Genomic DNA, 27,247 nt, shown 5'->3' with positions numbered 1-27,247 from the left:
GGAGGGACGGGAAGATGTCTTTCCTAGGATTTGAAATAAAAATGGAAGTGCACACCTAGGGCAAGCAAGTCTCTGTCTGCTTTTCATCTCGTTAACCCAACATTCCGTGCTATTCCCGGCCTGCAAACGTGAAGCGGACTTGTTATTGCTCTCCGTCTCTAGGGCTACACAATCCACATCCTTCAACCCATTAGCTTCCATTTCCAGAGGGTCTTTCAACAGTGCATTCATTTTCCGCATTGTTCTCGGGAACACAGGTGCACGGTTTAGATGGTCCTGCGTTACCAGAGCAATTTGTGAGAGTCCCCTTGAGACAGAATCCTGCTTCGGAGACAAAGCTGGAAAGTCAATGTTATGGTCATACAAACCAGGCAATGTTCTGGTCAAAGGCGAAATCTGTCATTATAGGATTCTCAAATCGGTAAAACTCCATGCTTCAAGTTTCTCTTGAACGGGAAATCAGGTTAAAACTTGCCTCCATTATCAATGAAGTTTGTATGGGACCATGTGACTCAGTAGCTGGATGAGACCCCCTAACTATTCCTTCCCAGCCCTTGAGTGGTTCTCAGTCGTCAATCAACCCTGCGAGAAAGACCTCAGTCTTGCCCAGCCCAGCGCTGTGAAAGTGCGGACAAAGATTAGGGGCGGGGCCAGGCGGGGCAGGGGGCTCGGAAACCGGACCGCGCAGCGGGTTCCTGAAGCTTTGGGGCGGGCGGCCTGCGTCCCCGCGCGGTGGTGGCGGAGGCAGCTGGCGCGCGGCTTTGTGGCGTGCACGGGTTCCACAGAGTGTCGTGGAGGCACAGCCAGCGGAGACACGCTGCCTGGTCGCGGGTGCCGCATGGCTAGCCCCGCTCGGTCCGGCTTCCCGGCGCGCACGAACAGCCGTCTAGACGCGTTCCTGCGGCGGCACCTGGCGCCCGAGGTCTACGACGCCGTCCGCGCCTACGAGCCGTGCATCGTGGTGTCCGACGCAGAGAAGCACACGTTCAAGTACGTTGTGCTCAGCGACCGGCTCATCTACCTGACCGAGAACCCGCCCAAGTCCATCCGGCGGGTCGTGGCTCTGCGGGACGTCGTAGCCATTGACCTGGTGAGGATCGTGGGAGGGCTGGCGGGCGGGCGGGCTCCTTCCTAAACTCCCGCATCCCCCTCCTGCACCGGCGAAAGGAGGAACACCTTCTCCATCCCGCCCACGACTTCCCCACATCTTATTGTCAGTGAAAGCAACGGCGCGGGAAAGCTGGGGATTGCGGGAGAATTTCAAATAACGACGCCCCCACCCCCTTCTCAACCTGTCTACCCCTGCTCCCAGCATTGCGGAGATTTGACAGCTCGTCCCCCTATTATAGAAACACACCTTCAAGCCAGCCTCTTGTCCTTTAAGCTCCTAGTCTGCAGCGTGTGGGGGAGGAACGGGAGCCCACACCCGCGCAAACTAACGCTGCGAGCGAGTTAAGCTGCCTGGCGTTGTTTACTTTCTAGCCGCTCATGTTTAATTAACACGGGACTGGTCCAGGCTAAGTGAGGGAACGAATGAGTTTACGTGATGTGCACTGGATACTTGCTCCTTTTAGGCTGCCACTTGATCCAAACTGGATGAGAAAACTTCCTGGAAGGAGTGTCATCAGAGCCGAGTCTCAGGAGGTACAATCTGGCCTCTCTGAGCGCGTCCCAGTTTCTAGAGTGTTGCCTCCATCTCTCTCTCCTCTGGGAACAGGTCGACTGTAAGAGCCAGCAGCCTCCTCTCCGGTTTCCCCTCCCACTAACTCCTGGTCTCTTTGTCTGCGCTGCTTTCCAGGTGTTTCTTCCTTTCTCCCTTGGGACAGGTGTCTCGCCTCCTTTCTCTCTCGTTTGCCAGAGCCCCTGTCCCCGAGGGAGAAGTTGGCGAGGCTCCTGACTGTTTTGCCTAGAAAATCAAAATTTGGTCCAAAATGCACTATAAGAAAAAAATTCAATGAAGTTTTATTTTTTAAATTCAGATTTCCCTTGTCAGCTGCGATCACACTGATTTGTTTCTATAAAACTTTTATTTAATGCACTTTTTTATTTTGTGTGAACGTGTGTGTTTATTTGTGAGTATGTGTGTGTGTGTGTGTGTGTGTGTGTGTGTGTGTGTATGTAGAGGTGAGAGGACAGCAAGTGTTAAGTCAGGTCTCTCATCTTAAGGGGCCTGGGCTCGAACTCAGGTGTTCAGTCTTTGCATTAAACACCCTTAGCTGCTGAGCCTCCTCACCAGCTCTGTTAACTTCTTCTTCTTCTTCTTCTTCTTCTTCTTCTTCTTCTTCTTCTTCTTCTTCTTCTTCTTCTTCTTCTTCTTCTTCTTCTCCTTCTCCTTCTCCTTCTCCTTCTCCTTCTCCTCCTTCTCCTCCTTCTCCTTCTTCTTTATTCTTTCTTCTTCAAAAAAGTAAATCTTTGTCATTATTTCTGGTCTTCTGAGCTAATTTAAAAAATTGTCTTTACTTTCTTTTTTAATCAAACAGCCAAACCAGAATGCAGGAGACTATTAATACACAATGACTAAGTTCAATCTCCCATTTTGCAAACAAAATGAAATGACTCCCCAAAGCAAACAACCAAAAACCCCAGAAGAATATGTTGTAACTATATATGAGCTGCACAAATCTAATATTTAAACACTGTTTGTAGGGTCATTGTCCCTTTTGGGCAGTGTAGGTTATCATTGAAAGTTGTGATAGCGATTCCTCCCCAGAGATAGCCACACTCCAAATCCTTGGGATCTGTGACTGTGTTATATCAGATGACAAGGGAAATTGAGTATGCTACTCAGCTGACTTTAAAGTAGGAGTCTGACCTGGGCCTCGTGGCCCATGCCTGTAACCCCAGCACTCCAGAAGAGATCATGAGTTTGGGGCCAGCAAGACCTTGTTGAAAAGTAAATAAACAGAGGCTGGAGAGATGGCTCGTCAGTTCAGAGTGCACACATACTGTTCTTCCGGACTGAGTCAGTTCCCAGCACCCACTCCACGTGCCTCACACCCGCCTGGAACCCCAGCTCCCGGGATCTGGAGCACCCTGCGCTCACAGGCACACGGCCTTCCTCTACATATACACATAATTAAGCTAAATTCATTTTTTAAAGGTAAATAAATAAAATTAGATAAATTAGTAGTATCCTGGTAGGCACCATGTAAGTGAGAGAGAGAGGGAGAGGCAGCCTGAGAAAGACCAGCCAGCCATTGCTAGTTTCAAAGGAAGAAGGAATTGGGAGTGTGGAGAAGGAGGGCAGCATCTAGGGGCTGAAAGGCAGCAAGGAGACAGACTTCCCTAGGGGCCTCCAGAAGGGTACAGTCCTGCCAGTACCTGACTGTGAGCAAGACCTACTGTAGTCTTTGTTTGGGGACTAAATGCAGGCCTGGTGCATCCCAGGCAAGTGCTGATCCACAGAGCTCCCCCACTTACTGATCCCCTCAAGACCGGACTCCTGGCTAGACTTCTCACCTCCAGAACTGAAAGGAAGCAAGTGTGTGTTGCTGAGTGGCAGCAGTGCCGTGTCTTGGCGGCCATACGCTCTGTAGGAAGCTGATGCAGTTTCCTTATGGCATTTCAGGTGAATGGGCTGTTAAGATTATCCTTCCTGAGAAAGGATCCTGCCGAGCACAAATGTCTTAATCTCATTTTCTGAGATCTTAGAAAATAGGTCTTGGATTGTTATAGTCTAGAGATTTATACTAGACTCCATAGGTTTTCCCTTAAGATGAATGAATGAATGAGTGAATGAATGAAAATTTAATTTTTTTGGATTTTTCGAGACAGGGTTTCTCTGTGCAACAGCCCTAGCTGTCCTGGAACTGGTTCTGTAGACAGGCTGGCCTCGAACTCACAGAGATCTGCCTGCCTCTGCCTCCAGAGTGTTGGGATTAAAGGCATGTGGCACCACAAAACTGGCAAGTTTTCCAGTTTTAAAGAATTTAATATTTTTATTAGTTCTTTGATAATTTCATCATCCTCAATTTCTTGCATTACATGTTGTCACTCTCTGAGTTACGTCAAGGTGGTCACATTTTGACATATGTCACTGCCGAGCAGCTTGAGAACCCGTCCTCCCTTTGCTGAAAGCTTACCTAGCCCCCGTGTCCCTGGGCACTGCCCTCTCTCTGGGACCACATCTCTGTGCGCCTTCTCTTGTCATCTGTAGTGATGAGCTGTGGTCTGCATTCCCGCCCAGCTCCCGGCCGCCTGGCTAGCTTATGCCCCAAAATAATAACACACAAACTGTATTCATGTAAACACTAGTTTTTACATTAGTTTCAGCCTCTTATAATCTAGTTCTCACATCTTGCTTAGCCCATTTTTAATAATCTGTGTAGCACCACAAGTGGTGTCTTACCGGGAAAGATTCAGCATGTCTGACCTGGCGGCTGGCTCCATCGCGTCTGTCCCAGAGAGGAGAGGCAGGGCAATTGCCCGAGGCATCTGCCTCACTCCCAGCATCCTGTTCTGTCTACTTCACCCACCTACGTTCTAACCTATCAGGCCAAGCAGTTTCTTTATTAATTAACCAATGAAACAGCAGATAGATAGAAACACTCCTACATCAGTCCTCACTTCTCACCTTGCTCTGCAAGCTTGTCTGCTGGTCAGTTCATGTCCACTTGTCTCGGGTTCCCTCTCTGCCTTTGACCTTGTGTCACGTGGACATCTGTAAGCCCCAGAGCAAGCTAGCCCTAATGCTTCTGGGCCCCAGCTCTCCCAGTTTGCTATGTGGTAGACACCTGTGAATCTAGAGTGTGGTTACAGTGCTGGGGAAAAAATGACCAACCAACCAATCAAATGAACAACCAAACAAACAAACAAAACAACAACCCTGCAAGCAGGTAGATGCAATACCATTTTCTTGTCTAAAGAAAAGAAGGAAAAGGATGAAGGTAGTGGCTATAAAAAGTTAGATCAGACATCTATACATGTTTTGGAGGAGTGAGATTTCTCTTTTAGGAAAAGTGTGCTTAAGGTCTTTACAGGCGTTTGGTGTGGTTCATCTCAGTTGGCTAGAAAGCTTGGGCAAGCCTCTAAAGTGCTGATATTTTCATTAAAAGCTACTTTTGAAGGTACTCTGTAGAGGTCTGCTGTTGTGTAGACTACACACACACACACTGTTGTGTAGTGCTGCTGTTGTATAGACTACACAACACAACACAATTCGTTAGAGACTCTCTAAGGTCATACACATTTTTTCTTTATATTTTCTTTTAATTTTTATTGTGTGAGTCCCCAGAAGACCAGAAGAGGGTGTCAGATTCCTTGGAGCTGGTGTTATAGGCAGTTGCCAGCTTCCAATGTGGGTGCTGGGAACCAAACTTAGATTTCTGTAAGAGTCTCAGACATTCTTAAGCACGGACCCATTTTTCTAGCCCTGATACATAAAAAAATACTTAACACAAGTAAATATGTGTGTGTTTGTGTGAATGGGTGTTGAGTGCAAGAACCTGTGTGTGTGTGTGTGTGTGTGTGTGTGTGCATGTTTGTGCATGTGTGTTGAGTGCATGGACTTGTGCACAGAGAGGACAGAAGAATGTATTGGATGTCTTCCTGAATCACTTTCTGCCTGTCCCTTTGAGGTATGGTCCCTTCTTGAACTTGGCTCTCATGTCTCAGCAAGCTCTGGAGACCTCTGTGTTAGGCGCATTCTTCAAAAATGACAAAACTCCAGAGATTTTTCCCACAAATTGGTTCTTCAAAGCTAGCGAGGACAATCCTGCTGACTTCAGCAACCCTTGCCTCTCCTTCCGTGTGTCCTGTCGCTCTTGCCCCGTGGCTGTGTGCCCCGGCAGTCCCCAGCTCCAGAAATAAGAAAAAAGATGATGGCACGTACATACGAAATCGCCATAACGAAACCCAATATTTTATATATTAACTTAAAAAAATAATTTTAAAAAAAACTAAAATGTTTGTCAGTTCAAAAAGAATGGGACAGAAGTGGGGCTGGGAAGACTGCTCGGTAGCTGAGAGCATTGGCTGCTCTTGCAGAGGACCCGAGTTTGGTTCTTAGCACCCACGCTGGATACTCACAATCACCCGTAACTCCAGCTTCAGGGGGTCTAATGCCCCTTTCTGCCCTCTGCCGGCTCCAGCTCATGTGCTCAGTCATATAATGCCCCCACACATAAGTAACATAATTAAAGATGAAATAAGTCTTTTTTGAAAGAAGAATAAAATATGTGACAAAGGAAGGAGGCAAACATTTAGTTTCATTTGGACAAACAAACGATGCTCCTGTGTGGTAGGCGATCATGAAGGAGGCAAAGTTATCTCAGGGCAAAGTTTGTCCATTACACGCAGGATGCGCTGATGCCTATGATTTCCTCAAATGTGGGGAGCTCAGCTGCATAATCTGTGTTAGTGGGGGTGTGGTGGTTTGGATGGAAATGGGCATTATTAGAGGTGTGGCTTTGTTGGAGGAAGTGTGTCACTGGGGGTGGGGTGGGATCTGAGGTTTCAGATGCTTAAGCCAGGGCCAGTATCTCACTGTCTTCCTGCTGCCTGCTGATCTAGATGTAGGACTCTCACCTGCCTCTCCAGCACCGTGTCTGCCTGCATCCCGCCGTGCTTCCTGCGATGACAATAATAGACTAAACTTCTGAGCTGGAAGCCAGCCCCAGTGAAATGTTTTTCTTTAGTTGCCATGGTCACTGTGTCTCTTCACAGCTACAGACTAAGACGGGGGATTGCATTCATGCCTTTTCCTAATCAATCAATTAATAAGATTTTTAAATTGGGTTGAACTCATGCAAGGTAGTACATGTCTATAATCTCCCTACTCAGGAGTAGGGGAGTGGAAGGCTGACAGGACTTTGAGGCCAGCCTGCTGTACACAGTGAGAACAGGGCCAGCCAGGGGTAGGCAGCCGGCTGTACACAGTGAGAACAGGGCCAGCCAGGGGTAGACAGCCTGCTGTATACAGTGAAAACAGGGCCAGCCAGGGGTAGGCAGCCGGCTGTACATAGTGAGAACAGGGCCAGCCAGGGGTAGGCAGCAAGACACTGTTTCGAATACAACCCAACACAACAAAACAAAAATGTAAGGAAGTATGTGACTCAGGGCTATATTTATTAACAGTAGGAAAACAATAGGAATGGTAGACATTAAAGGAAGCAATTATTAGTTCTGGGCTGATAATGCAAGGCCAGGAAAACAGGGTTTAAGAAACTGACTGCAAGCCAGGTAGTGGTGGCGCACGCCTTTAATCCCAGCACTCGGGAGGCAGAAGCAGGCGGATCTCTGTGAGTTTGAGGCCAGCCTGTTCTACAGAGCGAGTTCCAAGACAGCCAGAGATACACAGAGAAACCCTGTCTAGAAAAAAAACAAAAACCAAGTCAAACCAAAACAGACAACTGACTGCAGTCTGAGGCCCGAGGCAGAGTATCTGCTGGGGAGCAGTGCAGGGCTGTTGGTTCCACTCCGCCTGTGATTTTCTTTCCCTTTCTCATCTTCTTTCTTTTTTTTTTTATGGTCTGGTCCTTTATTTGTTATTCTCTTCTCCTACCCCAAGACATGGTTTCTCTATGTAACAAGCCTGGCTGTCCTGGAACTCTGTAGACCAGGCTGGCCTCGAACTCACTGAGATTTGCTAGGCATCTGCCTTCCAAGTGCTGGGATTAAAGGTGTGCCCCACCCCCACCCAGCACGGTCACTGCTCTTAATCATAGTGCTGCCTCTCTAGCCCCTGAAAGCATCATCATCATTGTTAAATCTGTTTTATGTGTACATGTTTTGACTACAAGTCTGTGTATGCACCACGTGTATGCTTGGTGCCCACGGAGGTCAGAAAAGGGTATCAAATCTCCTGGAATTGTCCATGGATGGTTATGTGCCACCATGTGGGTGCTGGGGAATGAACCCAGATCCTCTGAAAGAGCAAGTGCTCTGAACTGCTGAGCCATCCCGTAAGGCCCATCAAAAACATTGTTATTGCTATAATTCCATCTGTCTGTCTGTCTATCTATCTATCTATCTATCTATCTATCTATCTTGGTTTTTTTCAAGACAGGATTTCTTTGTGTAGCTTTGGCTGTCCTGACACTTGCTCTGTAGACAAGGCTGGTGATGTGGTATGCACCTTTGTATACTATGAATATGTTTTATTACCACTGGTTAATAAAGAAGCTACTTTGGGCTATGGCAGGGCAGACTATAGCTAGGTAGAAAATCCAAACAAAGATACAGGGAAAAAGAAGGAAGAGTCTGAGAGACACCAGCAACCACTGGAGAAGTAAGATGTGAGGTAACAAGCTATGAGCCTCATGGTGATACATAGATAATAGAAATGGACTAATTTAAATGTAAAAGCTAGTTGGTAATAAGCCTGAGCCATGTACCAAACAGTGTGTAATTAATATTAAGTGTCAGAGTGGATATTTGGGAACTGGTGGGCAGGAGAGAAACCTCCAGTTACAGGCTAGCCTTGAACTCACAGAGATCCTCCTGCCTCTGCCTCTCCAGTGCTGGGCCCTCAGTGCTTTCCTTTTCTCTTCATTCCCTGCAAATCGGGGCGGTGGGAGGCAGGTTGGGCGGAGGAAAGGGAGCAAGTCTGTGCTCGGCTCCCACAGCACTCTTGCTCCACCGTTTTCCAGTCTCCAAGTTTGCATTTGGAGCCTGACAAAGGCCAGGCAAGCGCTCTGCTATGGGCGTACATGGGAAGTAACGTTTTGTATTTTGAAACAGGGTCTTCCGTAGCCCTGACTAGCCTTGAACTCGCTAAATAGCTGAGACTGTCCTTGAATTCTTTTTTTCCTTTTTTTTTTTTTCCGAGACAGGGTTTCTCTGCAGCTTTTTTTAGAACCTGTCCTGGAACTAGCTCTTGTAGACCAGGCTGGCCTCACAAAGATCCACCTGCCTCTGCCTCCCGAGTGCTGGGATTAAAGGTGTGCGCCACCACCGCCTGGCTGTCCTTGAATTCTTGATCACCTCCCTCTACCTTCCAAGTACGGAGATTATGGTGTGTGCTGCATGCCTGGATCCTAAACATTAGAATTTTTATAAATTGAATTTGGGTGGAGCCTGGTAAATTTTCATTGGTTTATTCTCCTCTCTTCAATACTCTAAGTTATATTTAATTTTTAAATTTACAGATTTTTGTTAGATCTTTAAGCTTTGTGCGTGTGTTTATTTTGTTTTATATATGTATGTCGCCACTTACATTCCTGGGAGTCAGAGGAAGGCATTGGATACCCCGGAGCTGGAGTCATGCATTGTTCCAAATGCCCATGTGGGTGCAGGAAACTGAACTCAGGTCCTCTGTGAGAGCACCAAGTGCTCTTAACCTCTGAGCCATCTCTTCAGCCCCTGCCATCTCCTTTCTATATTTGTGAAGAGAAAAAGATGAAGCTGCATGACATCAGAAAAAATTTTATCAGAATTCTCAGTTCTAGAGAAGTCTATAGCCGAAGCCCCTGAGTTCTGAATGAATGGTTTGGGCATGTCTCTAATGGTGCTCTGGCTTTATCCTTGATTTTCCAATCATATACATTTGCTGCAGGTCATTAAGAGGGAGTAAATTAATAAATAAAAGTTCCAAAAGGATATATTGAGACTTTCTTCTTTTCTTTTTCTTTCTTTAAATAGGAAGCAGAACAATTTGTGGGAAAAAGAACAATTTCTAATGCCTCAAACCCAGAGTCTGTGTTCACAGACTGTCTGGAAACCATGGCAGCACACCGCCTCCTGCACAGAGAAACCTACGTTTAACCAATCGAGCATACAGTTTTGAAACAGTTTTGTCCCTAAAGAATCTATTTTCAAAATTAAGTTGAAGGGCTGGCTTAGTGGGTAAAAGTGTTTGCTGTGTGAGCCTGACAGCCCGAGTTTCACTCCGAGATCCCACCATGAAAGGAGAGAAGCGACTCCCAAAAGTTGTCTTTTGACTTACGCACACTCCCACAGACACACACACAGACACATACACACTCACAGATAGAAACATACCAACAGATACAACTTCCACACACAGATATACAGACACACAGACACACATCCACAGGGACATGTATACCCACAGATATACACACACACAGGCACTCCCCTCCCACACAGAGAGACACATACAGACACACAGACCTTAAAAACCACAAAGTGGAGATGCATACACACATGCACGAAGTGGAGATATACACAGACAGTACACACAGACACATTATAAACAATGAGGTTTATAAAAAAAAGGAATGTGTTTTAACAAGAACACCATTGCTTTTTATTGAATAATCCTATAGTGTAAATGGTTTCTTGGCCTCTGTTGCCTGTTGTATTTTTCATAGGAACTAGAACAATTAGAGAAGAATTGAGAACAAGAAGAGAAAACATACCCCAGTGGAAAATTATGGAAACAACTCACATGAAACTCGCCCTTAGTGTACAGGATTTATTTTCCCCAAATAAGTAGGCGTTCTGTTCAATGAGATCAAATTCTCTTTCAGATCGACGATTACCCAGAATTTTTGAATTCACCTGATAGAGAGATCAACCAGCACATTCGTATTGTCTATTCTTCAACCGTTTTGAAAAAAGCGTGCGGAAAATCCAAAGGTGTCGGGAAATTCCTATCTTCCCTTCACCACAGCAAGGCTAACAGGAAAGGTATGTAGTACATGACGTTAGAAAAACTCAGCTGCTTTTTTTTTTTTTGAGACAAGGTTCCCCTACCTTTTAACACCCATAGATTAAAAGAATTTGTTTTTCTAGTGAAGAAGTATAGCAGGTAAAGAGAAGGGCTTATGCACCTGGGTCTGGACTATCCATTGGCTATCCTTCGAGCCTTGGGCCTCCCACTAGGAAAAGATGATCATTTAAAAACATGTGTTCTTCAAAAAAAAATATTTTGGAACTGGATGTGGTGGCACACACCTGCAATCTCAGCACTTGAAAGGCTGAGGCAGGAGGATTGTAAACGCAAGCCAAGCTCCTATCTAGGAAACAAAGTAGAAAAACAAAAGAGAAAAATTGCTGCTGCTGCATCCCTGGCCGTAGTTAAAGAGGTAGAATGAGCTGTATTAGACCCTTGGAAACAGAGATCGTAGTATCCGGGATGGGGGATGGCTGTGGTGTGGGCAAGGGGATTGAAAACCAGGAAGCAGGGTGGGGCCACTGCATAGAAAACTAAGAAGCAGCATCGAGTCAAGGGCGCTCAGCTAATCTGGCCAAGCAGGATTCTTCCTAAGGAAGGCTGTGGGGGTCACACGTTACCTGAGGAATATGAAGGATGGGGACTCAAATGAGGTACACAGTGTGACCATGGATAGACGATGCAGGGTTCTGGGATTCTTACTTTTGAGATAGTTTTTTTTTTTTTTTTCTGCATAGCTCAGGTTTGTGGTTGAGAGAACTTGCTGTTCTTACAGAGGACCTCGGTTCAGATCCCAGCACCCACAGGTGGCTCACAGCCATCCGTAACTCTGGTTCCAAGAGATTCAGTGCCCTCCTCTGACCTCCATGGGCACCAGACACAGAGGTGGTGCAATGCACTTATGCACATAAACAAACAAACAAAGAATCACAATGATTGCATCCTTAGCAAAGAAGGAGAGCCCATGGGTAACCCCTTCTTTGAGCATCCATTTACAGTCCGCTAGACTCCAAGTCAGAACGAGAGCCTTGCAGAGTCAGCTACCCAGTGGAAGGAAGTCGTGTAATGTTTTTCCCCTTTAATGGACAAGCACCTCTGCACGTGGGTAGCTACAGCATGGAAACTGTTTGTCCCGGGCATAATTAGCAGGGTTATGAAAATCCCTGGTTGCTCACCAAGTCTCTTGTTGCACTAATTAGGGTATCGAACTGGTGTTGCTTGCCTTAAATGCATATTCAACCTGCCTGCAAGCCTAGTTTCCTTGGCTCTTTTTCAACATGGATAGGACCGTGAAAATACATTAAAAGAACAACATAGTGTATGGGGTTGAAGTTTATGAAATTGCAGTGGCTAGAAACTTTGCAAACGATATTAAGCAGTGAAGAAATTGTGTTGTGTACATATTTGTGACTAGTCACAGAGTCCCTTCTATCTGCTCTTTACCTTCACCCCAAAGATATTATCAGACACATTTTTCTGCAAGCTGGCCTTGAATGCACAGAGATCTACCTGACTCTGCCTCCTGAGTACTGGGATTAGAGGCACACCACCATTCCTGGCCCTGTCTGACATGTTTGTGCAGATGTTCTTTGAAACACAATCCTACCACCACCACCACCACAAGAAGAAATGATACAATTATAAGATAAGAGCATTCATCCTTTCCATCATGATGATGTTGAGTACTTTGTGTTTTCTGTTGTCTTGCACGCTGTTTGACTAAGGTGTTCCTATATATGTAGGACCCTGTGGTTCAGCTTCTTTAGGACCCTGTGGTTCACCTCTTAGCGGCTCTGTTATGTGGTCCTACAGGAAGGGGTGGACTCACGCCTGTCTGACCAGCTGTGTGAAAACAGCTATTACCATAGTCTTTAATGTTAAGGATGATGTCATGCCAAGAGAAGCAGCAAGCATTAACTACTGAGTAGTTAAATAAAGATAATTATTAGCACTGACTGCTAACCTCATGGGTGAAAGCCCAGGGAATATTTTTATCCTGTGGCAAAGTTGTCCACTCTCCAGTCACCTTGATTATCTGAACAAAGGAAACTCGGAGTCCAGGTCATCTGCAGTAAAAATACTTGGTTTAAATCATCAGATGCAGTTGTTAGGTCCAGCTTTTTCAAGGGCTACAGAGAAAAAGCAGATTTTTTTTTCTCATGAGAATGCATGTATTCTTATGCGGGCCACAGTACGCATTTTGGATTTTCTGTGTTTAGAGGCGGAGTGGCTGTTAAACGTGGCTCACCAGCTTTGCTTTACTGAGCCAGCATCTGAGATCAAGGAACCCAAAGGGAAGGCAGTCAGGCACATACTTTCAGTTCATGGTCAGCACATCCTGGTGTTTGGGGCCTTGGCACAGGGTGGAAGGGAGCTTGGTAGAACAAGTTCAGGTCAGTTCAGAAGGGAAGAGCAAGGGAGGAAGGGGTTCAGGTTCCGATATCCTCTTCATGGGTATGCTTTCGTTTATTTCTTCCCAGTCCCCACCTTGTGAACATTCTACCACCTTCCAGTGGTGATGCGGGCTTGGGAATAAGCCCTTGGGAGACATTGTAGCCCAAGTTATGGCAAACTAGACGGGAACAAAACCCCTGGCAATAGAGTGATGAGGATGAACTCTTCTGAGGTTCTGGGAGAGAGTGGACCAAGATTACTTAGTTTCAGGTACATTCTAGAGCAGCACCAGCAGCAACACTTACTACCATCATGGACAGATTTTACATCAGGTGGAATTATGTCTAAAACATTTGGCCATTTAACATGAATGCTGTTGAGTAACTAATTTTCGATTTGGGTTTAAGCAGCTCCATGTGACTAGCAGTCTCTGTCATAGCTCTAGAACCACAGATGACATCTTAGAGATTTCAAAAAAAATCCAGACTAACTCCCAAAGCAGAATGACATATGATTTAACAAAATGGAACGGAACATGTTGTGTGGCACATGCTTTCGATCCTAGCACCTGGGGGCGGAGGCAGGAGGGTCAGGAGTTAAAAGTCACCCTTGTCTGCATAGTGAGCTTAAGGCAGGCCTCAGCTATGTGAAACTCTGTCTCAAAAACAAAATCATGGGCTGGAGAGATGGCTCAGTGGTTAAGAGCACTGACTGCTCTTCCAGAAGACCTGGGTTCAATTCCTAACACCCACATGGCAGCTCACAACTGTCTGTAAGTCCAGTTCTAAGAGATATAACATCTTCACACCAATGTCCAAAGAAGAAATTTGAATAAATTAGTTTTTAAAAAAGAAAATAAAACCAAAAGCAAACAACAAAGCAAAACAGAAACAAAAACCAAAAAAGGAAGGAAGGAAGAAGAAAAAATGCACAGCCAGTGTGGTAGTACATGTCTGTGACCCAGCACTTGGGAGGCAGAGGCAGGATGATCAATGCAAGTTCAAGGCCAGCCTGGTCTACATAGCAAGTTCAAAGCCACAAGGCTACACAGTAAAATAAGACCAAAGAAATAGAAATGGAGCCAAAAATTACATACATGCACACATGCACAGGCATATGCACATATGTATATGTAAGTTAAAACAAAGAACATATCCTAAAGCTAATGAGGTAGGGAAGGTCTAAAACTAGAACAAGGTTCTGGGGAGTTTCAGGTTTGATGGGAAGTTTTTTTCATAATTGTGCTCAAATGTCTTCACAGGAAGAGGGTTTCTTTGTCCTGCAATAGAGAAAGCACATTTGCTGTTCTATAGTCTGCTCTGGTTTCTGTGATAATATAAAATGACAGGAAGGGCTTAAGGGGAAGGGCTCATTTGTCTTACAGTTCCAGGTTACAGTCCATCACTGTGGGAAAGTGACGGCAGGAACTCAAAGCAGATAGTCATAGCCACAGGCAAGAGCAGAAAGAAGATAGGTGCATGCGTGCCATGCCTGGATTAGTTTTTCTGTTTTTAAGTCTAGAACCCAAATCAGGGATTGATACTGCCTACAGTGGGAGCTGCTGTGGAATGATCCTCTTGTACATTGTGAAGATTTGTCACTTGAATTGATTTAATAAAATACTGATTGGCCTGTAGTCAGGCAGGAAGTATAGGTGGGGCAACCAAACTAAGGATGATGGGAAGGAGAAGGATGAAATGAGAGGAGTTGCCAGCAGACACAGAGGGAGCAAGAGATGAATATGTCATGCTAATAAAGATACTACCACATGGCAGAGAGTAAATAAGAAATATGGGTTCATTTAAAATGTAAGAGCTAGTTAGTAAAAAGCCTTAGCTATTGGCTGAGCATTTATAATTTATATTAAGCCTCCGAGTCAATTATCTGGGAAGCAACTGTCAGGTATTTGTGAACAGGAAGGCAGCAGAGAAACATCTGACTACAGGGAGTGTCTTCCCACTTCAGGTACAGTAACAAGTCAATTTTCCAAGACATTCTTACAGGCCAACTTGACCTAAAAAGCCCCTCACTGAGACTTTCTTCTAGTTGATTCTATATGTGTCAAGTTGACAGTCAAAACTAGCCATTGCAAAGTTCCTTCTAAAGAGTGTCTTTAGTGTGCATGTGTTGGGACTTTTTTGTACAAGTCTGTGTGTGTGGTTTATGTACATGTTTCCGTGTTGAGGCCAGAGATGGATATCTGGTGTCTTTTTTTGGTTTCTCTCCAACTTATTTTTTGAGACAGTGTCTCTTACTAAACCTGGAGTTCACCGATGCAGCTAAGCTGCCTCGCCGATGGGCTCCAGGGATCCTGCCCACAACTCCCATCCCAGTGCTGGGGCCACAGACATATGCCATAACCCCAATTTTTTTGTTTTGTTTTGTTTTTTCGAGACAGGGTTTCTCTATAGCTTTGGTGCCTGGAACTAGCTCTTGTAGACCAGGCTGGCCTCGAACCCACAAAGATCCACCTGCCTATGCCTCCCTCCCGAGTACTGAGATTAAAGGTGTGTGCCACCATCGCCTAGCTTCAAAAAAAAGATTTATTTATTATGTATACAGTGTTCTGTCTGCATGTATACCTGCAGGGATGGTACGGATGGTAGTGAGCCACCATGTGGTTGCTGGGAATTGAACTCAGGACCTCTGGAAGAACAGTCAGTGCTCTTAACCACTGAGCCATCTCTCCAGCCTCCATAACCCCAACTTTTACAAGGATGCTGGGGGTCCTATCAGGTTTTTGTGGAGCAGGCACTTTTCTGACTGAGCCATCTCCCAGCCCCCTGAAAAATGTTTAGCCGGGTAGCTCTATGAACATTCTCTCCACAATCCACTGGGCTGGCTGACCAAAGACTTGGTGTCTGAGACATTGCTCTCTGGAGAGTGGGGTGGCTTCAGGATTTTTGTCATTCTTGCCTGTACCCGCAGCCTGGGGTGTGTGGGGTCTGGGAGCTCAGACATTCCACTGCCACAGAAGCAGACCGAGATCTACTTCACTTCTGGGCTGGAGAGTGGGATGGCTTCAGGATTTTTGTCATTCTTGCCTGGGGTGTGTGGGGTCTGGGAGCTCAGACATTCCACCGCCACAGAAGCAGACCGAGATCTACTTCACTTCCGGGTCCCCGCTACAAATGAAGACTTCAAGCCGACAGAAAGAGGCATTGACAGTGGCACTAGACTGCTGTGTCACTACCCTTGATGACATCAGTCCTCATAAACTCAAATCATTAGTTAATGACCACATCACATTTTTGTTTTTAAGTCAAGCAAGATAACAGTGGACCTACTTTTTGGAGAAGAAAAGATCCTAGGAGTCCGAACAAATCCTCTCTCAGGTAAGAGTGTTTTATCTTGCTGATCAAAACTTATGGTGCAGTTTAGTTTGTTTTAAAAATATGTTTTTGCATATTATACGTATGGTGTGTGTGTGTGCATGCGTGTGCACGTGAGTGTGTGCATGTGAGTGTGTGCGTGTGAGTGTGCATTGAGTGTGTGCATGTGAGTGTGTGCATGTGAGTGTGTATGTGCAAATGTGTGCATGTGAGTGTATGTGAGAATGCACCACAGTGTGCACGTGGAGGCCAGAGGGTACCTTGCAAGAGTAGGTTCTCTCCTACATGTAGGTTCAGGGGATTAAATTTAGGTCGTGTGCACTGGTGGTTGGTACTTTATCTGCTGCGCCATCTCACTGGCCCTCAATTAAAAAAATACATTTTCTGCTACTTGCTTTAGAGTCACTCTGTGTATATCATGTATGTAGCAATGAAAAAAAAGTATTTAAAAAAAAACTTTTCCAAATTAAAATCCAAGTAATTAAAATGACGCAATATGATATTATATTTTTCATTTTCATGGAATATATACATATCACAATATCACTTTAATAGATTAAAGTTGAATTAAAAATAATTATTGACCTTGAACTCTTTGTAGAGCAAAATGTTAGGACTTGTAACATTTCTTGGATTTGCTTTTTCTTTTTGAGACAGGCTCTTAGATAGCCCAGGCTAGCCTCTAATTCACTATGGAACTAGGGATAACCTTGACCCAGGACTTTGTGTATTTGAGACAAGCACTCTTCTAAGTGGGCCACGCCCTGAGCCCTGAGCCCCGAGCCCCGAGCCCTGAGCCCCGAGCCCTGTAATGGCTAAAGGAGAGTGAGGCAGAGTTTGTGTCCTTGAGAAGTCTAACCAGGTTTCATAACGTCTGCCTGGAAGTTATGTAATGGTAAATGTGCTACGTGCCCCAGCTGAGTTGACACAATTTGCCTAAGAGATTTAAAGAGGGGGAAAGTAAGTCGTGGAGAGAAATCAGGCTTCCAGGTGACAGTTGGTAACAGGATATCATAAGGGGATGGAGCCATCAAGGAGAGCGGATGTGAAGACGGGCAGATAATACACAGAACGTGAATCAGGCTGTGGACGGGCAGATAATACACAGAACAGGAATCAGGCTGTGGACGGGCAGATAATACACAGAACAGGATGGCTGTGGTGACTCACCTTGATTGTCAACCCGACACATGAGGAAAGAGACCTCAGTTCAAGAACCGCCCCCTTGAGATGGGCCTGTGGGCCTGTCTGAAGGGACAATTTCTTGGTTGCTAGTTGCCTCAGGAGAGCCCACTCCACTGTGGGTGGTGCCATCCCTAGGCAGATAGGCAGGCCTGGGCTTTGCAGGAAAGCTGGCTGAGCAAGCCAGATGAAGTTATTCTGTAAGCAGCATTCCCATGGTTTCTCTTCAGCTCCTCCTGCACTTCCCAGTGCCCGCTTGTGACTCTGAAGAAGCCCTTTCTTTCCTCTTAGTCCCTTTTGGGCATAGTATTTATGACAGTGACAGAAAATGAATACAGGGCATCAGCAAGCCTCAAAATAGAACGCGAAGGGAAATTGGCCATAAATTTTGGAAGGCCTTTCTTTAAGATTTGCTTTATTTTGTTTTGTGTGTTTGTGTGTCTCCCTGTGTGTTTTCGTGAAGGTCAGGAGAGGGCATCGGATGCTGACTTCACTGGAAGTGAAGGAAAAGCCAGTATAAATTTTAAGATGTTCTCCTCTCATAACCTGAAGTATAATACTATCACACGATGGAGTCTGCACCAGAAGAAAGGGCAGTGCTGGGTTCTAGGAGCTGTGTGTGCAGAGACAGAGGGGCATGAGGAGAATCCCTGTGGTAGGAGGAGACGTTCACATTACCACACTAGCACAAAATCCTGGAGAGACCACGTGACTTCCCACCTGGGGAGTGTTGGAAGCCTGTGGTCTGCAGGATGGGTGCTGCAGAGCGGGGAGTGGGGGTGGGGGGTGAGGGGGTGGGGGAGTGAGGGGTGAGGATAGGGGTGGGGGTGTCAGGGGTGAGGGGATGGGGGTGTGGGGGTAGGGATGGGTGGGAGGGTGCGGGGTGCGATCCTCCGCGCTCTGTCTCGCTTCACTTTCTGTCTTGGGTTGAACCACAGGATCTCCCAGTATTCCTCTGTTTTAGGGCAGTTACTTTGCAGTGGTGAAAACCATGACCAAAACCCAAACCAGTGCCTTAGTCAATGTTCTGTTGCTGTGCAGAGACATCTTGACCATGAGAACTCGTGTCAAAGGCCGCATCTAGCTGGGGCTAGCTTACAGGTTAAGAGGGTTAGCCCATTATCAGCACAGAGGGAAACATGGTGGCACAGAGGCAGTCATGTGCCAGGGAAGGACGAGCCTGGGCATCTCTCACCAGCACTCCCGAACCTGTGACCATCCCAACTCCATTCCCGGTTACACCCCCTTTGCCTGACTGGCTCCTGCCCAAAGCCCAAGTGACTTTTTCACAACATCCATTTCTTGAATAAAATCCTTTGGTGGCTTCCACCCATTGCACAGGAAACAAAACCTTCTACTGCGTAGATGTCCCTGAACTCTCTGCCTCTTGCTTAGAGCGCCAGCTTTGTCCTCTGTCACTTCTTCAACTAGTTCAGGGGCAACGCACACCTCCTGCTCCATGCATTCCCTTCCTCATGCCTGAGCTTCTGCTTTAACCCTTGCCAGGTGGTGGTGTATACCTCTAATCCTAGCATTCAGGAGGCAGAGGCAGGCGGATGTCTGTGAGTTCAAGGCCAGCAGGGTCTACAGAGTGACTTCCAGGACTGGCTCCATAGCTACTGAGAAACCTCTCAAAAAATAAAAACAGAAACAAATACTGCAATCTCAGGAAGATCTTGTCTGATGACTTGGTTCAAGCATACTGTCAACAAAACAAACAGGAGAAACGAAGCAAACAAAAACCCAAACACGCGCAGGTTCCCTTTATCTGAGTTTATTCCATCAGTTACAATCACACACTGTTGTGCCTTGCTTGTCTTCCCTCTAGACGGCCAGCTCCCCAGGGCAGACCGCTTGCTCTTGTTTGCTGAAATCATATTGTGTTGGCTACATGCCTACAATATAGAGCTTTCGTCTCTCTCTGTGGTGGTGCTGGGCATCACACCCAGGCTCGTACTCGTTCTTAAGCGAGTCCTCTGTCACCAAGCTACATCCCCAGGCAGAAGGGGCTTAATGTTTCTTGAGTGTGTGATCGTGCTTCATACATAAGGCTTAGCAGGACTTGAGTGGTTTAGGTTTGCGGGAACTGATTTGACCTATGTCATGTGGTGTGAGCTTGCACTGCCGCTGTGAAGGCCGTGGTTGCTGAGCTCATGGTGGAAGCTTGCCTTACGGGCAAGGCACCGAATGAGTATTTGAGCGTGTCTTCGAGGCTTGAAGAGATGCAGGGATAGGCGAGTATGGTCAAAGCCGTTGACGTGCTTTTAGAGTCAACGGTCACCATAACACATTTTGGCTTAATGCTAGTCCCCAAATTTCTAAAGCTTTCTGACAAATACTCTCGTTGTTTCCCTCCTATTGAGAAGGATGAATGACTGGGCTGGGAGGTAGCAGCGCACACCTTTAATCCTAGCACTTGGGAGGCAGAGACAGGTGGATCTCTGCGAGTTCGAGGCCAGCCTGCTATACAGAGAGAGTTTCAGGACAGCCAGGGTGACACAAAGAAACCCTGTTTCGAAAACACAGAAACAAAAGAAGGTAGAATGACGAATGGTTATCATGGTCTAGACACTGAAGAGACAACCCTGTTGAGACTAGCAGTAGCGCTTAGACTTTGAAAAGGAGTTTGTTGAAATAACAGGGTGACTTGGAGAGTTCCACACTCGTTCACAGGGGTAGCCTTCTCTCATCTGTTGCTCTAGTCACACATCGCCTAATTATTGTCTTCGTGTTCTCTCTTGGATGAACACTGCTGAGCAAAATCAGCCAGGGCTAGAATTGAACCCAGGTGATACAGGAAAGGAGATGAAAAAGCCATGGGTTGGCCCAGGTGGCTTTGAGTGTGTGGGGCACAGGACTCTGCTCTGATGTTTGTCAGACAGCTTCGTTTTCTCTCCCTGTATCCTGTATCCTTCATGGGGCAGCCACGTTTGAAACTCACATTGTCCAACTCCCACTATTGGACAGAAGCCTATTCTCATTTTGCATTAAAATCCCAGGGAAGGTTTGTAACTATCGCACCGGGGCAGCTGACTGAAAATACCCAGCCAGGTGTGGGGACCAGAGGCTCTGCAAACACGACAGCTTGTGTGTTGACACGTGGAATCGGGAGTCTCTACATAAAGGGTGTGGGGACAGACAGAGTTGTCTCTGTTCTGAGTGTGTTCTCGCAGTGTCGGCTCCATAATTAGACATCAGAACCGTGAGCCTAAGCGAAAGGCAGGCTGGGTGGAAACACTAATTAGAGGGCCGAAGGATATGCGCAGGTGCAGAACTTCTCAGCGCCTCTTAGAAGCAGGCCGAAGCCTAATTATGAAAAGCTGCCAGGCAGAAGGACGCTGCTATCTTGGGACATCAGACTTAGAGAAATGCCATCGCTTCAGGACAGCGATAAACAAAGGGCTTTCAAGCCCTCCGGGATGGAACACTGACTGATCTCTGACGATGAGTGTTTAGGTTTCTCTCTCCTTAGGATAACTTCGTTAGTGGATATTTCCATGTATTCGTAGATCTTAAGAAAGAAAACACAGAGAGTTATCTTAATGTTTTTTTTAAAGTTCATACTTGTGTATGAGCGAGTGTATGTTTTTGTGCGAGTGTGCCCTTGCATGTGTGGAGGCCAGAGGATGATGTCAGATGTCCCCTCTGAAACAGGGTCTCGCACAGCTGGCCTGCAAGCCTTAGGGATCCTCCTGTCCCTGTCCCCCCTCTCCTGAGGTTCTGGGGAATCCTCTTGTCTCTATTCCCCACCTCCTGAGGTTCTGGGGAATCCTCTTGTCTCTATTCCCCACCTCCTGAGGTTCTGGGGAATCCTCCTGTCTCTGTTCCCCACCTCCTGAGGTCCTCAGGGATCCTCCTGTTCCCCCACCTCCCGAGCATGTGCAGCAAGCATTCTTACCTTCTCTGCGCCATCTCCTTGCCCCCTTTTGTTTTAGGAAAAGTGTCTTCTGGCCTGGTGAAGAGTTCTGTAAACCTGGGAGTCAGGGGATGAAAACCAAGCTCTCCCATTGTTAATGGAATCTTGGCTTGTTTAGCAGCTTAGTTTAGAGCACTCATCCTCCCGGTTGCCATTTCTAGAGATGCCGTTGGAGCAAGTCCGTGCAGTATCTGTAAGAGGAAGGCGTGTGAATTGCATCATGTGGTCTACACATTTAAAGGCAGGTTCCCTAAATGTGGAAAGTGTGATGTGTGACACATGATCTCGTGTGATGTAGCAGCAGCAATATAGTCTGTAGGTTTCTCACACATAGGGCTTTGGGTGTGTCCTTCAGACTTAAGTGACTGGATGTCGCCCATAGATGGGGTGTCTTGACATTGCAGCTCCACAGAGGAACTTGACATCCAGGGCTCAAGCCCCATGAGTACAGAGATGTTTTGCCTTTCTTTGACTGTATTCATAGTTCCTTCCCAAGACTCCATTGCAAGCACACCCTCCTTTAACTGAACAATATTACAAATCAAGAAAGAAGGAAATAATGTTACTAGGGCAGAGCTCCCTGAAATAAACAAAAACGGCTCAGTGGGTAAGAAGGCTTGGGGCTCTTGCAGAAAACTGGAGTTTGGTTCTCAGCATCGATGTTGGGTGACTTCACCTGTGACTCCAGCTCCTGAGGTTCCAGTACCACTCTAGGTCCTCTGTGGGGACCTGCACACATGTGTACATACACGTACATAAGTAAAAACAGGAATAGCGACAGTAGAAAGGATGACCACGTCATCTCCCTTCCTTCTCGACGGTCATAGGTCCTTCTCTTTATTCTAAGAATTCCCAGTGATGGCAGGCATTTTGGAGAAGGATGGGGCTTCCCCCCACTTCATACACACTGAATTTCCATAGTATTGTGGCAGTACATAAACTCAGGAGACAAAGACTCAGTAAGCGTTGGAATCCGGTCACTATGGGAATGCCAAGCCCTCGGCAGTGTTTGCTCATCTCAGTGCCATGTTCCCGGCAGCTGCTTAAACCTCACTCTGAAAGTCAATGCCTGTGCACACCTCGGTGTTTACCGTGCTGCAGTGTTGCCCAAGGGAAACTTTGTGACTGTTTCATAACCGCCAATGTAGATGTTGTTATTGAGTTAAAGCAGCTGCTGCCTAAATTTTAGACAAGTGACATTTTCAGCTGTAGGCACAGATGTTGAGGTGCGGAGAGTGAGCCAGTGGCTGGCACTTAGAACGGTCAATAGTGCTGTACAGATAAGAATGGATGCTGTTTGTTTAAAATTGACCTAAGACAAGGGGCTGGAGAGATGGTTCAGCTGTTGAGAGCCCTGGCTGCTCTTGCAGAGGACACAGGTTCCATTCCCAGGTCCCACATGGCAGCTGAGAACTGTCTGGAAGTCCAGTTCCAAAGGATCCCATGACCTCTTCTGGACCACACGAGGCACACATGTGGTGCTCAGATAGACATGCGGGCAAAACACCTATGTAAATAGATATTAGGATAAAATACCCCCCCCCAAAAGACCCCAATCTAAGAACAAATTTTAAAAAGTACCTTCCCAGGTTTTTGAAGGGTCTAATCCTACAAAAAAGAAAGGCAGCCTTACTCTAAAAACATAAGCCATTAATTGGAGATGTTAATAGTTGGTACTTACAGTTCCAGTGTCTCAAACACTTGGTAGGTCTTTTCATATCTATTCCTTACAGAAACCTTTGCAGTTGGTGCATCCATCATTCCTCTTTTCAAATTAGGGGTTCAGAGCCAATTAAAGTGTCAAATATGAAAATTACCATATAAAAATCTTTATTTTTATTTGTATGTGTTGGTGTGTGTATACCTATGCATGTGCAGGTGCCTAGGGACACCAGAAGTCATTATTGAAAAAGGATCATTGAGCTGGAACTACAGGTGGTTGTAAGCCATCCGGTGTGAGTACTGGGAACAAATCTCTGGTCTTCTGCAAGAGCAACAGTAGCTCTCAACAACTGCTGAGCCATCTCCCCAACCCCAAAAAGTTTAAAGATCTAGCTGACTTTTATTTGTGATTCTAGAATCAACCACTACCTTATTCTATGAAGTAAAATTATCCTGATGAAGAGAGTAGAAAAAGATGAACTTTCAGGCGGTAATAGACCAAAGAAAGCAGAAACAGAAAACAAAAAGTGCATTGGTCTCTACAGCATCTATGGAGGGTCAGAGTGGAAGGCTGTCCTCCCGATGCTGAGTGAGGCTGAGTTTGGTTTCAAGGCACTTAGCACAAATCACTGCCTTCTGGCATCTGCTGAACCCTCACATAGGATAGTCTGGTATGGGAAGTCCTTCTGTATATGTGTTGCTTTTATTGGTTAATAAAGAAGTTGCTTTTGGCCAATGGCTCAACAGAATATAGCCAGGCTGGAACTGAAATATATATATATATATATATATATATATATATATATATATATACACACACACACATATATATATACACATATATATGTATATGTGTGTGTATATACATATATATATATATAAATATATATATATATATATAGAGAGAGAGAGAGAGAGAGAGAGAAAGTAGGCAAAGTTGGAGATGCCATGATGTAACTGCCAGAGGGGAATCTTGCCAGCCTCATAATAAAATATAAAATGATAGAAATGGGTTAATTCTAGATGTAAGAGCTAGTTAGTAATATGCTTAAGCTATGGCCAAACAGTATTGCAAATAATATAGTTTCTGAGTAATTATTTCGGGTCTGAGCAGCCAGGAATGAACAAGCAGCCTCCTACAACAATAGTCCAACACAGCGCCCTCCCGTGCTGAGCAGATAGCATGCCCCCATGTGTGGGAGAGCCGGGACCCCTCTGGGCCTCACAGGACGACTTTCCATGCTGTGACTCTGCATCTCAGATTCTAGCTTATTTGCTCTGTGGCTGGGTACAGAAGTTGGGGTGGGGTCAAGAGTGGAGAAGGTAAGGGTGGGGACACTGACTCCGAGGAAAGGGACTGAGACTGTTAGACCACACTTGGAGTTAATGAAAGCATTAAAACAGAGAACCCTCCCTGTGTCTCTTTGCATTTTTCCCTTATAGGATCCACTAAGTGTTATAATGAAAGAACGATCAGGTTAAACTAAAATGAAAAAGTTCTTTCAGTGCAAGTATTGAGACTCCAAGAAGGCCCAGAGTGTCCAGCATAAAAAATGTCAGTGCAGGGTGTGGTGATGCAGAGGCAGGAGGATACCAGTGAGCTCAAAGCCAGCCTGATCCACATAGCCAGCTCCAGATCAACCAGTGCTACATAGAGAGACCCTGACTCAAAAACAAAAATAATAACAAAACCTGAAATTTAATAAAGGGCTTCTTTGTACGTGTGGTATTTTGAAAGATGATGACCCCCAAAAGGAGTGGCATTGTTAGGAAGTATGGCCCTGTTGGAGAAAGTGTGGCCTTGTTGAAGAAGCATGTCACTGAGGAGGGGGCTTTGCAGTCTCCTATGCTCAAAATACTGCCCAGTGTCTCAGACCACTTCCTGTTTCCTGTGAGTCAAGATGTTGAACTCTCAGCTCCTTCTGCAGCATCATGTCTGCCTGCGTGCCGCCTTAGTTGCCGCCGTGACGATCATGGACTAAACCTTCAGAACTGTAAATGAGCCACCCCAGTTAAAAATTTTCCTTTATAAGAGTTGTTGTGATCATGGTGTCTCTTCACAGCAATAGTATGACACTGGCAGGATTGCAGGTATGTATGTATGTATGTATGTATGTATGTACGTATGTATGTATGTATGTATGTGTGTATGTATGTATTAAAGTGAAAGAGCACACAAAGAGATAGCCACACCGTTTCCATTAGTCAGTAGCAATAGCAAGCATATTGGTTACCATTTCCATAGCTTTGACAAAATACTTGACAGGAATGACGGAAGGAAGGAAGGATTTGTTATGCCTCATGGTCTTAGAATTTTCGGCCCACCATGGAGGGAAAGGCATAGCAAAGTGGTTCAGTCTTTGGCAGTAGCAGTGTGTTTTGGGCCCTGGTTACATTGTGGTACACCAGGGAACAGAGAAGCAGGCCAGAGCCAAGGCCAGGTATGGCATTCAGAGGCCCACCTCTGTGACCTACTTCTGCCAACCAGGCCGCATGGCCGAAAGGCTCAATTACCTTCAAAATTTATGCCACAGCTGGGTAGTAGGCACTCAACATGACAATTCAGATTCAAACCATAGCAGCAAATGAGGTCTGGTCCCTCCCCTCTCATGATTAGCATGGCATTGACGTGATACAGTTGCTTTCGGAGTCCGGACTGCTGAAACTGGCGGCTGGATTCTCTTGGTTCCTCACTGTTAAATTCTAAGTATCATGTTTAATACTCGTTTTACTCACAGGTCCCACCAGGAGAGCAGCACGCCATTCAAGGACTCATCACCCTGCCCTTCAGACCTCAGCCAGCTGTCTCTTCCTGGCCACGGTGCCTCTCGGCCTTTGCCTACTCCCTGCAGGAGCTGCCAGTCTACGACATCTACAGGCCCGGCTGCCTGCTGGCCGCCTTTTGCGTCAGGCGCAGAAGAGCAGGGGCTTCCAAGTCACAAAGACTCCCCAAGTGAAATCCTTGTCAGGCTTGATAGGAGCAGGAATGAGCTGCGCTTAGGAAACTCTGTCCCGGGTCCTCCTTCACAGGGCAGCTCCAATCTAGAGAAGGAGGAGGCGGAGCTTCATCTGTATATTATTTCTGAAACCTCATCGATATTTCTGCACTTAAAGAGCTCGTGGAACAACTACATTATAGTAAGTGCCCTCACAAGCTAGCCTCAGTGTGTTTGCTTTTCTGAGGGGTAGCGGGGGGAGGGCGGGGGTGGCAAGCAGGCTTTCCTGTTCTCTCTCTCCATTTTGGGGATTTAGCCTTGGAATCTAAGATCATTGTGATAGATAGGAATACACCAAACAAGTAAGGGGCGATTTTATTCAGGTGTTTGCAATACGGAGATGCTTATTAATGAATGTCTTGGGGGGATGGAGCCTTAGCTCTGCAGTTCAGAGCGTTGCTGTTCCTGTAGAGGGCCTGGGATTGATCCCAGCACACACATGGCGGTCATAACCATCGGTAGCTCCTCTTCCAGGGGATCTGATGTCTTTTGTATCTGACCTCCTTGGGAACCAGGCATGGATGTGGCATACATACATACATTCAGGCAAAACAGTTGTTCATATTAGAGAGAGGGAGAGAGAGGGAGAGGGAGAGGGAGAGGGAGAGGGAGAGGGAGAGGGAGAGGGAGAGAGAGAGAGACAGAGAGAGAGAAGGAGGAAGACCCTGGGTTTGTTCAGGTGGCAAGGAAGCAAGGACGGTCATGATGGAGCCTTTCCAGGGGGTTTGCAGTTAGCTGGGTGACACAGACTCAGATAAAATTCAACATCGTCAATGTGTTCCTGTATTCACTTTTTAAAAATCTTTGTTATTATTGTGTTCGTGCAATTGTGCGACACGGGAGGGGCGCACGTGTGGAGGGTGGCTTCGTGGGGTTGTGTCCCTCCTCCGTCTTCAGGTAGGTTCTGAAGACTGAACTCAGGCGGGGGAACAAGTGTCCTCACCCACTGAGCCATCTCCAAGGCCCCTGCTCTTGTATTTCCTTATTGCAGTGCTCTAACCGGCAATTGTGGGAATTATCTTTATTGTATTCGGATGCTGTCTAAGTCTCTGCTTTCCTTTTCTTTTCTCTTCCCTCCCCCTCCCTCCCTCCCTCCCTCCCTCCCTTCCTCCCTCCCTCCCTCCCTCCCTCTCTCCCTTTCTTCTTTCCTCCCTTTTTTCTTTCTTCTTCTCCTTGTGCTCACTCTGTA

General features: G+C 46.2%; 1 protein-coding gene across 1 annotated transcript in view; it reads left to right on the top strand.

Moving 5' to 3' along the window:
* Positions 1-838: 838 nt before the first annotated feature.
* C17H12orf56 (chromosome 17 C12orf56 homolog) overlaps positions 839-27,247 on the top strand; it is a 61,179-nt gene continuing 34,770 nt past the window's right edge. Inside the window, exons 1-4 of the mRNA XM_038315061.1 lie at positions 839-1,090; positions 10,431-10,590; positions 16,233-16,305; positions 25,801-26,200. Coding sequence (XP_038170989.1) covers positions 839-1,090; positions 10,431-10,590; positions 16,233-16,305; positions 25,801-26,200 — 885 coding nt within the window. The remainder of the gene's footprint in view (positions 1,091-10,430; positions 10,591-16,232; positions 16,306-25,800; positions 26,201-27,247) is intronic.

Source organism: Arvicola amphibius, chromosome 17, assembly GCF_903992535.2.
Source record: "Arvicola amphibius chromosome 17, mArvAmp1.2, whole genome shotgun sequence".
NCBI lineage: Eukaryota > Metazoa > Chordata > Mammalia > Rodentia > Cricetidae > Arvicola > Arvicola amphibius.
Note: the sequence above shows the minus strand (reverse complement) of the source record. Positions and strands in the feature narration are given on the sequence as shown.